Source organism: Oncorhynchus keta, chromosome 37 (genome assembly GCF_023373465.1).
Source record: "Oncorhynchus keta strain PuntledgeMale-10-30-2019 chromosome 37, Oket_V2, whole genome shotgun sequence".
NCBI classification, from domain to species: domain Eukaryota; kingdom Metazoa; phylum Chordata; class Actinopteri; order Salmoniformes; family Salmonidae; genus Oncorhynchus; species Oncorhynchus keta.
The window spans coordinates 7,640,438-7,656,560 of NC_068457.1; the positions used below are offsets into that span (position 1 = coordinate 7,640,438).

Genomic DNA, 16,123 nt, shown 5'->3' on the forward strand with positions numbered 1-16,123 from the left:
ATGCGAGCTGCGCTGAAACAAGTCATCAACATAGACAATCACCCACAAACAAACAGTGCAACCCAGGCTACCTAAGTATGATTCTCAATCAGAGACAACTAATGACACCTGCCTCTGATTGAGAACCATACTAGGCCGAAACATAGAAATACCCCAAAACATAGAAAAACAAACATAGACTGCCCACTCAATTCACGCCCTGACTGTACTAAATAATGACAAAACAAAGGAAATAAAGGTCAGAACGTGACATTATCCTATTACAGATGAAGTAATAATACAATTCAGTATGTACAGGAAAAGAAAACACAAAAATAAGTGCCCCCCAACTTCGCATTCCAATTCTCCCAAACCCACCCAGCCAACATGTCTCCATCGAACATTTTATATGTCAACTTTCATTCCTTTAATTTATTTCTCAATTTAAACCTTTGGCCACGAATAATGATGCAAAACGAAAGTACATTTTCTGCTGTTTTATTTGTGAGCAAACAAAAGTGCTGGTGTACTGCCAGTTGCTAGCTAGACAGCGAGATTAATTATATCTGTTAATTGACATGCAAATCCTAGCAGCTAGCAGAGTGGAGGCTACCTATTTCCCTTTCCCATTGGTCTTTGTATTCTTGTAATCATTTAGCTATGTGTTCATAGTAATTTGTTTGTATGTAGCCCTTTTCACTCGTACCCATATACGGGTTGAAAATGACACATTTGGGCACTAATACATGATATTAGTGCTCTGGCTCTGCGCATCACAGCGCTGTATGGCTTTTGATTGACAGTTGTTCTGAACTTCAGCACCACGCAACAAGAAATTGCCCTCATCCCTCCTGGTATTGGACAACTTTAGTATTTTTTGTTGTTGTTGTCTGAGTGAGGGAAATGCTGTAAATTAAGATGACTCTATGTCTTTTGAAAGACGTCACTTGGAAACACCAGTTAGTCCTCTCACTCAAACCCTTGTAATGGTTTTGTCTTATGTTGCACCTACCCCACATTTTACAGGAATAGTCTTATCATGCTACTGAATGTAGCCAGAATATTTTCAGATTTCGTTATCAACAAATGCAACTGAACAGTACAGTAAATGTAAAATGCACATACTATCAACAGTGTAATTTTGGATTTGGTCTTGTGTCAGTTGCCCTCAAAGCTCATCACTAAGCTAAGGACCCTGGGACTAAACACCTCCCTCTGCAACTGGATCCTGGACTTCCTGAGGGGCCGCCGCCCCCAGGTGGTAAGGTTAGATAACAACACATCTGCCACGCTGATCCTCAAAACAGGGGCCCCTCAGGGTGCATGCTTAGTCCCTGTTCACTCATGACTGCATGGCAAAGCACGACTCCAACACCATCATTAAATATGCAGATGCCACAACAGTGGTAAGCCTGATCACCGACAACAATGAGACAGCCTATAGGGAGGAGGTCAGAGACTGGCCGTGTGATGCCAGGATAACAACCTTTCCCTCAATGTGATCAAGACAAAGGAGATGATTGTGGACTACAGGAAAAGGAGGACTGAGCCCGCCCCCATTCTCATCGACGGGGCTGTAGTGGAACAGGTTGAGAGCTTCAATTTCCTTGGTATCTACATCACCAACAAACTGTCATGGTCCAAACACACCAAGACAGTTGTGAAGAGGGCACGACATCGCCTATTCCCCCTCAAGAGAATGAAAAGATTTGGTATGGGACCTCAGATCCTCAAAAAGTTATACAGCTGCACCATCGAGAGCATCCTGACTGGTTGCATCATCGCCTAGTATGACAACTGATCGGCCTCCGACAGCAAGGCACTACAGAGGGTAGTGAATATAGCCCAGTACATCACTGGGACCAAGCTTCCTGCCATCCAGGACCTCAAATCAAATACAATGTATTGGTCACATACACGTGTTTAGCAGTTGTTATTGCGGGTGAAGCAAAATGCTTATACCAGGCGGTGTCAGAGAAAGGCCCAAATAATTGCCAAGGACTCCAGCCACCCTAGTCATAGACTGTTCTCTCTGCTACCACACAGCAAGCGGTACAGAATTCTAGGTCAAAATGGCTTCTTAACAGCTTGTACCCTCAAGCCATAAGACTCTTGAACAGCTAATCAAATGGCTACCCGGACTATTTGCATTGTCCCCACCCCACCCCCCATTTTTAAGCTGCTGCTAATTTCTGTTTATTATCCATGCATATAGTCACTTTACCTCTACCTACATGTACATATTACCTCAACTAACCTGTGCCCCCGCACATTGACTCTGTACCGGTAACCCCTGTATATAGCCTCGCTATTGTTATTTTATTGTTGCTCCTTAATTATTTGTTATATATATATTTATTTATAGATTTGAATTGAAGTGTTGTGTACTCACCTTTGGTCTAATCATTTTCCCATTATCTCAAAACTGTTCCCATCCCAATTGCTACCATGGTTATGCATATCATTTTCATATTTTCTCTCTAAGAAACATTTCAATGTATCCCTATCCATATAGGCCAATACCCACGAGTGTAAAGGGTTATTGAGGAGCTGAAGCAATATGCTTCTGTGAAGTCCCTGGTGGGTTTACAGGAAGAGAACCGCAGCAAGAAGGAGGTCAGTGGCCAGCAGAAGGGACAACCCGTGCTGCTGTTGTTCCCTCCTACCTCGAAATGCCCCCATATCATTTTAAGAATCTAACAGTTACATTGAATCTGTCCATCCAAGCAATTTAATCCCATATTGTTTATTATTATTATTATTTTTTACTAGAAGCCCAGCAGTTCAAGCTCAGTTAACCATTGCAAGAAATTAAGCAGAGGTGTGGTGGTTAATTTCAATCCAAATCTAGTCGCTGAAGCGTTACAGATTGTGCCACAGAAAGGTAAAAGGTCATTTACGATTGGGCCGGTTATGCAGCGTTTACCGGGAACGTAGTCTCCGCTAATGTGGAAACATTGCCTTTAACTTTCAATCACGCTGTAACATTGAACACGGATTGAATAGAGCCCCAAGTGTCAAGAAACTATCGTGTTTGGCTTTTCTTGTCAGGCGGCAATGGAAATAGTTCTACATTTAAGCATTGATGCTTTCTTGTATCAATTTTCCCTTCATCGTCGTGGCGTGGCCTTCTTGTGCTCTGTCTTACATGCTCTGTCTGCTAGCATTCTCTTTTTTTGCCTTTCAAAGTTTGCACCTTTAAATGACGCTGATGAGTTTCTGTACATAACTTTTTGAATGTCAAATATCTGTAACAAAAATAGAAAATACATTTAAAAAAAAAAAATATATATATTATGTGTTTCAAAACATGTGCTCGTGTGAAATTAACCTTTCAAAGACATTTCAAATTACAGTGTGTATGTATGCTATCAGAAAGAAATGAGGTGGGTAGCTAGGTAAGTGTGTCATTGGAGCAAAGTAATTATAAGCAACGAATCAGAACTCTTAAATGTTTTGTTCTTTTATCTATACAATAGGCAATCATTGATCTTGACATATTACATCTTTCATGGAGTCTTCCGTTTTGATATGGTTATTTTGCCTAAAAACCTTTGGGCCTGCCAATAGAAAAAAAACAACTTTGCACTCCTGCCCAGCCTGGCCACTGTCCTGAAGGCATAGCTGCAGGAAGATGTTTGGGGGTGCTGCTTTGAGAGAAAAAAAAGTATCCCTGCGCTGCAGTCCTAATATAGGAGTAGTAAAGGCCCAGTGCACTACTTTTGTGAAATAAATCACAATATAAAAATGTATTTGTATTATTATTGTTTGTATTGTTTTTTTCCCACAAAGTAGTGCACTGTGCCTTTACCACTCCTGTATTTGTTTTTTCAGAGGGCGCTGCAGTGTCCTCAGCGCCCCTATGTCCCGTGGCTATGCCCAAAGTGTGTTCAGCATCCCCAGTGGCTCTACAAGTGCATCGATAGAGTGTATACTCCACTGCTGGCCTGCTCTCTAGGTACCATCTCATGAGGCTGAAGCCACCGACTCTGGCCAAACTTGTGTTTTCTAAAGTGAATTCAAAGGCATTTAAGGAATAAGGAATTTTTCATTTCATTTTTATTTAATTATAAGTAAATCACAGCCTGTATGCGCAATTTATAGACTCAAATGATTTAATACAACAAAATGTTGTTTAAATGCTGGGCGCTTAATGTTCCTGCCAGTCTAGACTGTTGGACTTGCAAATACTTCATCATTTATTTATTTGTAGACTATATAGCCTTGAAATAAAAGGCTAATAAAATAGGCTAAATTATTCATTTTTGTTCCTTCCACTCAACTCGCTCATATACTCTGATCTTGGCACTCCTCCACCATTCTAAAAAATATTTTGGAAGCTACCAAAAGACGTATTAATATACCACTTATTCTATTACATAGCCATATGCCTCTATTTAGGAAGATACTGACTTTACGGTCAAAATTAATCTACTTGCATTTTTTAGTCAATTTTGGTACTGGAAAAAAGGTTTCTGATTCATATCGATGTCACATACGTCGAGAGAAGTCAGTTCCCGAGTTCAGTCCTGCTTTAATGTTTCCCAACAATACCCCTGTAACCCACTCTGCCTGTTTTTAATGTTTCCCAACAATACCTCTGTAACCCACTCTACCTGTTTTTAATGTTTCCCAACAATACCTCTGTAACCCACTCTACCTGTTTTTAATGTTTCCCAACAATACCTCTGTAACCCACTCTACCTGTTTTTAATGTTTCCCAACAATACCTCTGTAACCCACTCTACCTGTTTTTAATGTTTCCCAAAAATACCTCTGTAACCCACTCTACCTGTTTTTTAATGTTTCCCAACAATACCTCTGTAACCCACTCTACCTGTTTTTAATGTTTCCCAACAATACCTCTGTAACCCACTCTACCTGTTTTTAATGTTTCCCAACAATACCTCTGTAACCCACTCTACCTGTTTTTAATGTTTCCCAACAATACCTCTGTAACCCACTCTACCTGTTTTTAATGTTTCCCAACAATACCTCTGTAACCCACTCTACCTGTTTTTAATGTTTCCCAACAATACCTCTGTAACCCACTCTACCTGTTTTTAATGTTTCCCAACAATACCTCTCTAACCCACTCTACCTGTTTTTAATGTTTCCCAACAATACCTCTGTAACCCACTCTACCTGTTTTTAAAGTTTCCCAACAATACCTCTGTAACCCACTCTACCTGTTTTTAATGTTTCCCAACAATACCTCTGTAACCCACTCTACCTGTTTTTAAAGTTTCCCAACAATACCTCTGTAACCCACTCTACCTGTTTTTAATGTTTCCCAACAATACCTCTGTAACCCACTCTACCTGTTTTTAATGTTTCCCAACAATACCTCTGTAACCCACTCTACCTGTTTTTAAAGTTTCCCAACAATACCTCTGTAACCCACTCTACCTGTTTTTAATGTTTCCCAACAATACCCCTGTAACCCACTCTACCTGTTTTTAATGTTTCCCAACAATACCTCTGTAACCCACTCTACCTGTTTTTAATGTTTCCCAACAATACCTCTGTAACCCACTCTACCTGTTTTTAATGTCTTAACCCACTCTACCTGTTTTTAATGTTTCCCAACAATACCTCTGTAACCCACTCTACCTGTTTTTAATGTTTCCCAACAATACCTCTGTAACCCACTCTACCTGTTTTTAATGTTTCCCAACAATACCTCTGTAACCCACTCTACCTGTTTTTAAAGTTTCCCAACAATACCTCTGTAACCCACTCTACCTGTTTTTAATGTTTCCCAACAATACCTCTGTAACCCACTCTACCTGTTTTTAAAGTTTCCCAACAATACCTCTGTAACCCACTCTACCTGTTTTTAATGTTTCCCAACAATACCTCTGTAACCCACTCTACCTGTTTTTAATGTTTCCCAACAATACCTCTGTAACCCACTCTACCTGTTTTTAAAGTTTCCCATCCAATATCTATTTTCCAACCTTATAGAATCCTAGAAACATTCTACAAACGTCCTCATCGGAAGTGTCAAATGGCACTAGATGCATCTCAGTATTCTTAAATGAATCTTACACTGTCTGTGCTGATCTGAACATAGAGGATAAGGGAAGCCAAATGTCAGAATACATTCAAATATTGGTTTGGGTAAAGGAAAGTATGCCATTTTTGACCATTCCTAAGGATAATTTATCTATGAAAGGAATTCTCAATTTAAGGTAGCGAGACAGATAAGCACAGCATGATATATACACAATGCCAGATGTCTCACGTCTTTGATCTAAAGCATTGCAGCTTTGGGTCCTGCTGTAGAGACCACATTGTCCACATCTCTGTGGGATTCAGTTTGTGCACAACCATGAGCTCCCTGTAAATGCAGGGGTTGAAGTGTGTCACCCCCTGTTTGAGCCCAAAGGTCTTGAAGCCAGAGTGGTGCGTCAGCGTGATGTTCATCTTCTGCAGGCACAAGCCCACAAAGACATCATCAATGGGGAACAGGTCAATGCTGGACGCTGCCACTTCCAGACTCAGCACAGTCTGATTTGACATCAGGTAGCCCCCACCCCCAGCGTATAGAGGATATGGCTTGTTGGGGTACATCTCCACTGGTATGAAATATTTACTTTGTTTGTCCCGGACTGGATAGCCAGACATGATGTTCCCAGCATACAGTTGCTCGGCGGGCTTGTTGTCCTTAACATATTCCACCAGATTGCTGGTGTGAACAAAAACATCATCGTCCCCTTTGAACACATAGTGTGCCCAGCGGCACTCCAGGCGGAACCATTTGAGGAAGTGGATCTCCTTTAGGGTCAGGTTGAAAAAACTGTCGCCAAAATCCCACTGCAGGATGTCCCCAAACTGTCTGCTCTCCCACTCCAGTACCTGCTGCAGCGGGTAACCCTGTATTGTGTCTGAAGACTTACCTACTAGGAACAATAGTTTCACCTTCTTACCCTGAACATATCCCTTCTTCCCCCATGTGTTCCGAAGTGCAGACCTGCGATCAACCTGGATGGCTGTGGACTTAACGGCCAGCAGGAGAAAGAGGTCATTCTGACAGGGTGTCGGAGACAGCAGGCGGGAAAATGTCCTGCAGTGTTTGTACACGAGGAAGTTGCGGTGGGTAGGTGGAATAGAGGATGAAATGTTCACGTTGTCATTCCGGGAGCACTTGAAGACATCCACATCGGACTGTGACTGTGGTGGTATGGCAGAGGGAGAAGTGTTCCGGCGCCCATCTGTGTGGTTCACGTGCAATAGTCTGAGGACGCCAATCAACAACGCAGTGCCAATGACAAGGGACCATCTACTGCGGCTCTGGACTCTGAAGAGGATCCTCATGGTTCTGAAAATGAATTGCAAGCACACCACTTTTTATCCACAAAGAGACAGAATTGGAAATGGTACAGTGGGGAGAACAAGTATTTGATACACTGACGATTTTGCAGGTTTTCCTACTTACAAAGCATGTAGAGGTCTGTCATTTTTATCATAGGTACACTTCAACTGTGAAAGACGGAATCTAAAACAAAAATCCAGAAAATCACATTGTATGATTTTTAAGTAATTCATTTGCATTTTATTGCATGACATAAGTATTTGATACATCAGAAAAGCAGAACAATATTTGGTACAGAAAACTTTGTTTGCAATTACAGAGATCATATGTTTCCTGTAGTTCTTGACCAGGTTTGCACACACTGCAGCGGGGATTTTGGCCCACTCCTCCATACAGACCTTCTCCAGATCCTTCAGGTTTCGGGGCTGTCGCTGGGCAATACAGACTTTCAGCCCCCTCCAAAGATTTTCTATTGGGTTCAGGTCTGGAGACTGGCTAGGCCGCTGCAGGACCTTGAGATGCTTCTTACGGAGCCACTCCTTAGTTGCCCTGGCTGTGTGTTTCGGGTCGTTGTCATGCTGGAAGACCATCTTCAATGCTCTTACTGAGGGAAGGAGGTTGTTGGCCAAGATCTTGCGATACATGGCCCCATCCATCCTCCCCTCAATACGGTGCAGTCGTCCTGTCCCCTTTGCAGAAAAGCATCCCAAAGAATGATGTTTCCACCTCCATGCTTCACGGTTGGGATGGTGTTCTTGGGGTTGTACTCATCCTTCTTCCTCCAAACACGGCGTGTGGAGTTTAGACCAAAAAGCTCTATTTTTGTCTCATCAGACCACATGACCTTCTCCCATTCCTCCTCTGGATCATCCAGATGGTCATTGGCAAACTTCAGACGGGCCTGGACATGTGCTGGCTTGAGCAGGGGAACCTTGCGTGCGCTGCAGGATTTTAATCCATGACGGCGTAGTGTGTTAATAATGTTTTTCTTTGAGACTGTCGTCCCAGCTCTCTTCAGGTCATTGACCAGGTCCTGACGTGTAGTTCTGGGCTGATCCCTCACCTTCCTCATGATAATTGATGCCCCACGAGGTGAGATCTTGCATGGAGCCCCAGACCGAGGGTGATTGACCGTCATCTTGAACTTCTTCCATTTTCTAATAATTGCGCCAACAGTTGCCTTCTCACCAAGCTGCTTGCCTATTGTCCTGTAGCCCATCCCAGCCTTGTGCAGGTCTACAATTGTATCCCTGATGTCCTTACACAGATGTCTGCTCTTGGCCATTGTGGAGAGGTTGGAGTCTGATTGAGTGTATGATTAGGTGTCTTTTATACAGGTAACAAGTTCAAACAGGTGCAGTTAATACAGGTAATGAGTGAAGAACAGGAGGGCTTCTTAAAGACAAACTAATAGGTTTGTGAGAGCCGGAATTCTTACTGGTTGGTGGGTGATCAAATACTTATGTCATGCAATAAAATGCAAATGAATTACTTAAAAATCACAATGTGATTTTCTGGATTTTTGTTTTAGATTCCATCTCGCACCGTTGAAGTGTACCTATGATACATATTACAGACCTCTACATGCTTTGTAAGTAGGAAAACCTGCAAAATCGTCAGTGTATCAAATACTTGTTCTCCCCACTGTATATGAAGTAGGCCTAAAATAGGCTACAAGTGGCACAGTTTATTTTGTCTCATACCAAAAGTATGTATGTCACACATTGTTGTGCCTAGGACAAGTGGCACCTACCTCAGAGGCTTTCTCAAGCACAGAATAATACACCTACAGTTGAAGTTGGAAGTTGACGTACAACTTAGCCAAATACATTTAAACTCAAATTTTTCTTGACATTTTAATCCAAGTAAAAATTCCCTATTTTAGGTCAGTTAGGATCACCACTTTATTTTAAGAATGGAAATGTCAGAATAATAGAAGAGAGAATTAATTAGTTCAGCTTTGATTTCTTTCATCACATTCTCAGTGGGTCAGAAGTTTACATACATTCAATTAGTATTTGGTAGCATTGCCTTTAAATTGTTTAACTTGGGTCAAACGTTTTCGGGTAGCCTTCCACAAGCTTCCCACAATAAGTTGGATGAATTTTGGCCCATTCTTCCTGACAGAGCTGGTTTAACTGAGTCAGGTTTGTAGACCTCCATGCGCGCACACACTTTTTCAGTTCTGCCCACAAATGTTCTATAGGTTTGAGGTCAGGGCTTTGTGATGGCCACTCCAATACCTTGACTTTGTTGTCCTTAAGCCATTTTGCCACAACTTTGGAAGTATGCTTAGGGTCATTGTCCATTTGGAAGACCCATTTGCGACCAAGCTTTAACTTCCTGACAGATGTCTTGAGATTTTGCTTCAATATATCCACATCATTTTCCTACCTCATGATGCCATCTACTTTGTGAAGTGCACCAGTCCCTCCTGCAGCAAAGCACCCCCGCAACATGATGCTGCCACCCCCGTGCTTCCCGGTTGGGATGGTGTCTTCGGCTTGCAAGCCTTCCCATTTTTCCTCCAAACATAACAATAGTCATTAAGGCCAAACAGTTGAAATGACCAGAGGACATTTCTCCAAAAAGTATGATCTTTGTCTCCATGTGCAGTTGCAAACCGTAGTCTGGCTTTTTTATGGCGGTTTTAGAGCAGTGGTTTCTTCCTTGCTGAGCGGCCTTTCAGGTTATGTTGATATAGGACTGGTTTTACTGTGGATATAGATACTTTTGGACCTGTTTCCTCCAACATCTTCCCAAGGCCCTTTGCTGTTGTTCTGGGATCGATTTGCACTTTTCGCACCAAAGTACGTTCATCTCTAGGGGATAGAACGAGTCTCCTTCCTGAGCGGTGTGATGGCTGTGTGGTCCCATGGTGTTTATACTTGCATACTATTGTTTGTACAGATGAACGTAGTACCTTCAGGTGTTTGGAAATTGCTCCCAAGGATGAACCAGACTATTGGAGGTCTACAATTTATTTTCAGAGGTCTTGGCTGATTTCTTTTGATTTCAAGCAAAAGAGGCACTGAGTTTGAAGGTAGGCCTTGAAATGCATCCATTGTTGCACCTCCAATTGACTCAAATGATGTCAATTAGCCTATCAGAATGTTCTAAAGCCATGACATCATTTTCTAGATTTTTCCAAGCTGTTTAAAAACACAGTCAACTTAGTGTATGTAAATTTCTGACCCACTAGAATTGTGATACAGTGAATTATAAGTGAAATAATATGTCTTTAAATAATATTTGGAAAAAAGACATGTGTCATGCACAAACTAGATGTTAGATGTAGATGTCCTAACCGACTTGCCAAAACTATAGTTTGTTAACAAGGAATTTGTAGAGTGGTTGAAAAAACGAGTTTTAATGACTCCAACCTAAGTGTATGTAAACTTCCGACTGTATGTGATTATAAATGTATTAACTCGTGACCTACCTCTCACATGCCCAGGGCCCACTTTGGGTCCCGACCCACAGTTTAAGAAACTCTGCTTTACCTCCCTAAGTGTGCACTAATGGCACACCTCATCATTGACTTTAAAGCATTGGATTGAGTTATATATATTTTTCAATCTGGTTTGTATTTAAAACCCAGCAATAGCATATGATTTCAGACTTTCTGGTCAAAGAGCACTGAACACATTTTATCGGTTAAACATTTTTTCATAATAACATAAGTTGAATATCAATGCACAATGCTACATTTTTGGGAAAGATACAATGCCTGTAAGAACCCTGATAATAGTACTTATCTAATTAGGAACTCTTTGTTTGTTTTACAGGTTGTGGAGAGGGTTGCAGTGGAGGTTGTAGAGTAGTGAGCCCTCGACTCCTCTGTTCCATAGATAGTGTCCAGACAATTGGGTAATCTGGTGTGTGTGTGTGTGTGTGCCAATCAGATTGCAGATTTCTCTGAACCTGTTTGAAAAAATGAATTGTTGAAATTATAAATGTGTTAATTATTAATATTTAATTGGTCTAAGCCTGTGTGTGGGTTGTGTGTTCATGATATGTGTGTGCCAATAAGGTTACAGATTTCGCCAAACCTGTTTTAATAAAGAATTGTTGAAATTATAAAAATATGTTAATTGTTTATATTTAATTATGTAATCCTGCGTGGTGTGTGTGTGTACATCTTCTAAATAAAATGTTAAATATATTTTGTTTTATTCATGCATCCTTATGAGAAAGTTAAGAAAACCATCTATGGGAACATTTATCGAGTTCCTTACTTTGTAATCTTCAGAGAACATTCCCAGAATGTTACAAACTCTGTAACCTTCAGAGAGCGTTCCTAACTTTGTAACATTCCACGAACGTTCCCCACTACCTTCAATACAGCCGAAGGAGAACGTTCAAAGAATGTTAAGAAAACCATCCATTTGAACCTTCAGGAAAGATTGGTGCAATGATCAGGAAACATTCCCACAACCTCCAGAACAAAAATGTTACTGTATAGAGCAAGTTTTCAAGGTGTTTGTGGAGGCTGGGCGTTGCGGTAATTCGGCCATTCTACGGCTCTGGTGGAATTTTCTATACAGTATGCTGAGTGCGGGCGAGATCACGGATCTGGTGGCATTTCAGAGAAGCCCCAGATCCAAGCATTCTTTGGATGGGTGAATTGTAGATTTTTCTCAATGGGAAAGTTACAACAACAAAAAATGCTTAGGATCGCTAGCTAATTTGTCCTGGGATATAAACATTAAGTTGTTATTTTACCTGAAATGCACAACTTTCATAAATTAGGTGCATTACCGCCACCAACCTCGTTCGTCTTTCAGTCACCCACGTGGGTATAACCAATGAGGAGATGGCACTTGGGTACCTGCTTCTATAAACCAATGAGGAGATGGGAGAGGCAGGACTATTTGCGATCTATTTGCGATCTGCATCACAAATAGAACTGACTTCTATTTTAGAGATTGGAAGCGCAGACGCTTGTTGGTGCGCACGAGCAGTGTGGATGCAATAATTGAATAACTTAGATTTCTAAATGTATTTTGCAACGCTCGCGCATGCGATGCCAGCGGTGTAGTCAGGGTATTAGACTATTTTCTGGCAATTGTGCTGTTATTATGTGCCAGATGTTAAGACTACAATTTGTTATAAATGGCCCATTTGGGAGATCGACTTGTCATTTCAATAGGCATAGTTTCTGAGTTTATGATTGTAATTGAATTTTGCCATGGTTTGCTTAGATAAAGGCAGTTAGCCTATAGCCCCTGATAGGTTTACACCTAATGTCAGATTACAGTAGCCTAGACAAGATGTAGGCTAGATGTAAACTGAACGATTTAGCAGCTTTCTTAGTTCAAATTGATAGACTAATTTATTCAACATGAATAGCGAGATGATTTCTGTGTTAAACATCCACTGAAGTAACTAGCAAGTTTGATAGCTACAGTAGTGGTAACCAAGTAAACAGACTTGCTATTTGCTAACCAGACCATCAGTCCTAGCTTCAGTTTGCTATTATGAAAATCGAGTTTCAACAATATTACTGTTTTAATTTCGACTTTTGGTTTCAAAAGCAGCTCAAATAAAATCTGTAAAATTAACTATAGGCATTGAACTATACCATGCAAATATACCATGAGTAATAAGGAAATAAATAAAGCTGTGGTAGGCTCTATCAGACATTATACCACAGGTATCACAAAACATTTATTCTTACTGTTCTAATTACGTTAGTAACCAGTTTATGATAGCAACAAGGCACCTCTGGAGTTTGTGGTACATGTCCAATATCTACCATGGTTAAGGGTTGTAATTCAGGCACTCAGCATTGCATCAGCAACGTCTGCTTCCAACTTACTCCCAAACACGTAGATCCCCTGAACGCAGCTCACTCTCCAGACCCCAATCACCTGTTCACAAACCTGTATGTCATTATCACACACTATTTAGTTCACCTCTTTGCACTCCATCATTGTGAGGTATTGTTTGTTTTGTGACACTTCTATTCGGGGTTTTCCGTAATTTACTCCTCCCGTGTATGATAGTTTTTGCCCGCCTCTAGCCTTTTTCCTACCTGTACTGTTGCCTTTTTGAACCACCTTATGCCTGCCCCTGGACCTATCTACCGACCTCCTCTTGTGGTCCTTTCCAATAAACACCTGCTGCGCCCTGCGCTTGAAACCAGCTCTCCAGTCTTCCATCGTGTTCATCACAGCATCGTGCATAAGAACGGTCCTTGACCAATATACTGTACAATGTCTATATGCCACACCACCTCGTGCCTTATTGCTTAAATATACAGCACCAACTACATAAATATCTATTAGGGTCCATTATCTGCTAACTGGACAACAACAAGTATTCTTAACCATTTACATTTTTTAAAATTATAATCAAAACAACATGGTTATTCACTTACTTGTTATTAAAAAAAGACGCAGATGGACAATCAAAACGTTTGTTCGAATTGAAGTGTGTGTCAAACGTCCACAGCACAGTCCAAGAGGATGCGCAAGCAATGTTTGTACATCTGTCGCTAAAACGCTAATTTGCTTGACTTCTCTATACTATATTCAATGGTTACCAAGTTCCAGTTGCCTACAAGCCCGGAAGGGAAGGTGCCTTTATAGTCACCTTTAGCAGACCAGAAGGGCGTGCCTTTCTGCTTTGACATTAATGTGCTTGCTGTGCAATCATTAATGTGCTTGCTGAACGCAAGGCCCCTCTAGCCATTCTGATGTAGACTTGCTTGTGTGTTTTGGGTCATTGTCTTGCTGCATAAACCAGGTATGCTTCAGCTCACAGATGGATGGCCTGGAATTCTCCTGTAGAAATCTGTGCCGAAAGTAAACGGATGGCCTGGAATTCTCCTGTAGAAATCTGTGCCGAAAGTAGACGGATGGCCTGGAATTCTCCTGTAGAAATCTGTGCCGAAAGTAGATGGATGGCCTGGAATTCTCCTGTAGAAATCTGTGCCGAAAGTAGACGGATGGCCTGGAATTCTCCTGTAGAAATCTGTGCCGAAAGTAGACGGATGGCCTGGAATTCTCCTGTAGAAATCTGTGCCTAAAGTAGACGGATGGCCTGGAATTCTCCTGTAGAAATCTGTGCCGAAAGTAGACGGATGGCCTGGAATTCTCCTGTAGAAATCTGTGCCGAAAGTAGACGGATGGCCTGGAATTCTCCTGTAGAAATCTGTGCCGAAAGTAGACGGATGGCCTGGAATTCTCCTGTAGAAATCTGTGAAAGTAGACGGATGGCCTGGAATTCTCCTGTAGAAATCTGTGCCGAAAGTAGACGGATGGCCTGGAATTCTCCTGTAGAAATCTGTGCCGAAAGTAGATGGATGGCCTGGAATTCTCCTGTAGAAATCTGTGCCGAAAGTAGACGGATGGCCTGGAATTCTCCTGTAGAAATCTGTGCCGAAAGTAGACGGATGGCCTGGAATTCTCCTGTAGAAATCTGTGCCGAAAGTAAACTGATGACCTTGAATAAAATAAAATGTTTAAGAACAGGCCATTGTCTCCTCTAGTTCATATGGCTTTTATAATGTTAGCAAAATATCAACAAGTGACTGAATGTTTGAAAATTATATATGACATTAGAAAAACGCATTAATCAATTGACTTGTAGGATCATCTTCTCACAAGCTTTTATCAACAGATTAGTGGTTTAAAATATTACATCTTTATGATTCTGGTGGTCAATTTCCTTATGTCAAAATATTGTGGCTGCGCAACATTGCAATGTTGACCCATGGTTCATTTTCAGAAATTACGAACCTATAGCAATAATTATTCAAATTGACACAAACATGAAACTATGTCTAATAGTACATTTGTTTAAAGTAACAAGCATTATAAACCAGAAACATGAAGATAAGACAGATATTGTGCACTTCTCACCAGCTGTTACTTCAATCCCAAGGCTGTGTTATTCCCATCCCGCTGGCAGGTACAAAAGTAACGTTGTGGTAGTTCTGTTCTCGGTATATTTAATAGAAATGAAATTACAGTTGTTAAATGGTAGAAGACATATGCAAGTTGTTTGCCATAACATATGGTGTCTCTAGCGATCTGAGTAATTAATAAAATAATTTTAAAAAAACTTTCTGCCCGGTTAAATATAAGTCTGCTTACACAAAATATATTTCTGTATACTATGAGTTTTCATAGTAACAATATACACTGCTCAAAAAAATAAAGGGAACACTTAAACATCACAATGTAACTCCAAGTCAATCACACTTCTGTGAAATCAAACTGTCCACTTAGGAAGCAACACTGATTGACAATACATTTCACATGCTGTTGTGCAAATGGAATAGACAACAGGTGGAAATTATAGGCAATTAGCAAGACACCCCCAATAAAGGAGTGGTTCTGCAGGTGGTGACCACAGACCACTTCTCAGTTCCGAAGCTTCCTGGCTGATGTTTTGGTCACTTTTGAATGCTGGCGGTGCTTTCACTCTAGTGGTTGCATGAGACGGAGTCTATAACCCACACAAGTGGCTCAGGTAATGCAGCTCATCCAGGATGGCACATCAATGCGAGCTGTGGCAAGAAGGTTTGCTGTGTCTGTCAGTGTAGTGTCCAGAGCATGGAGGCGCTACCAGGAGACAGGCCAGTACATCAGGAGACGTGGAGGAGGCCGTAGGAGGGCAACAACTCAGCAGCAGGACCGTTACCTCCACCTTTGTGCAAGGATGAGCACTGCCAGAGCCCTGCAAAATGACCTCCAGCAGGCCACAAATGTGCATGTGTCTATGCAAACGGTCAGAAACAGACTCCATGAGGGTGGTATGAGGGCCCGACGTCCACAGGTGGGGGTTGTGCTTACAGCCCAACACCGTGCAGGATGT

General features: G+C 41.4%; 1 protein-coding gene across 50 annotated transcripts; it reads right to left on the reverse strand.

Annotated features, from left to right (window-relative positions):
* Positions 1 to 357: 357 nt before the first annotated feature.
* On the reverse strand, positions 358 to 7,343 carry LOC118370130 (N-acetyllactosaminide beta-1,3-N-acetylglucosaminyltransferase 4-like). Of its 50 annotated transcripts, none has more exons than XM_052499007.1 (6): positions 5,619 to 7,343; positions 5,283 to 5,370; positions 5,195 to 5,238; positions 5,081 to 5,150; positions 4,799 to 5,036; positions 358 to 4,753 (listed from the first exon to the last, which is right to left on the reverse strand). In XM_052499007.1, exon 1 carries the CDS (start codon positions 7,297 to 7,299, stop codon positions 6,223 to 6,225), a length of 1,077 nt encoding a protein of 358 aa, XP_052354967.1. In that variant the 5' UTR covers positions 7,300 to 7,343; the 3' UTR covers positions 358 to 4,753; positions 4,799 to 5,036; positions 5,081 to 5,150; positions 5,195 to 5,238; positions 5,283 to 5,370; positions 5,619 to 6,222. The 50 variants fall into 50 exon arrangements, with proteins under 50 accessions (XP_052354967.1, XP_052354974.1, XP_052355001.1 ...); XM_052499014.1 differs by having other exon boundaries at positions 5,327 to 5,388; positions 5,549 to 7,343; XM_052499041.1 differs by lacking the exon at positions 5,195 to 5,238 and having other exon boundaries at positions 5,327 to 5,370; positions 5,839 to 7,343.
* Between the last annotated feature and the right edge of the window lie 8,780 nt (positions 7,344 to 16,123).

What these genes read in the sequence shown, in the direction of transcription:
- LOC118370130 (XM_052499047.1), bottom strand. Translation starts at nt 7,299, where the DNA reads ATGAGGATCCTCTTCAGAGTCCAGAGCCGCAGTAGATGGTCCCTTGTC.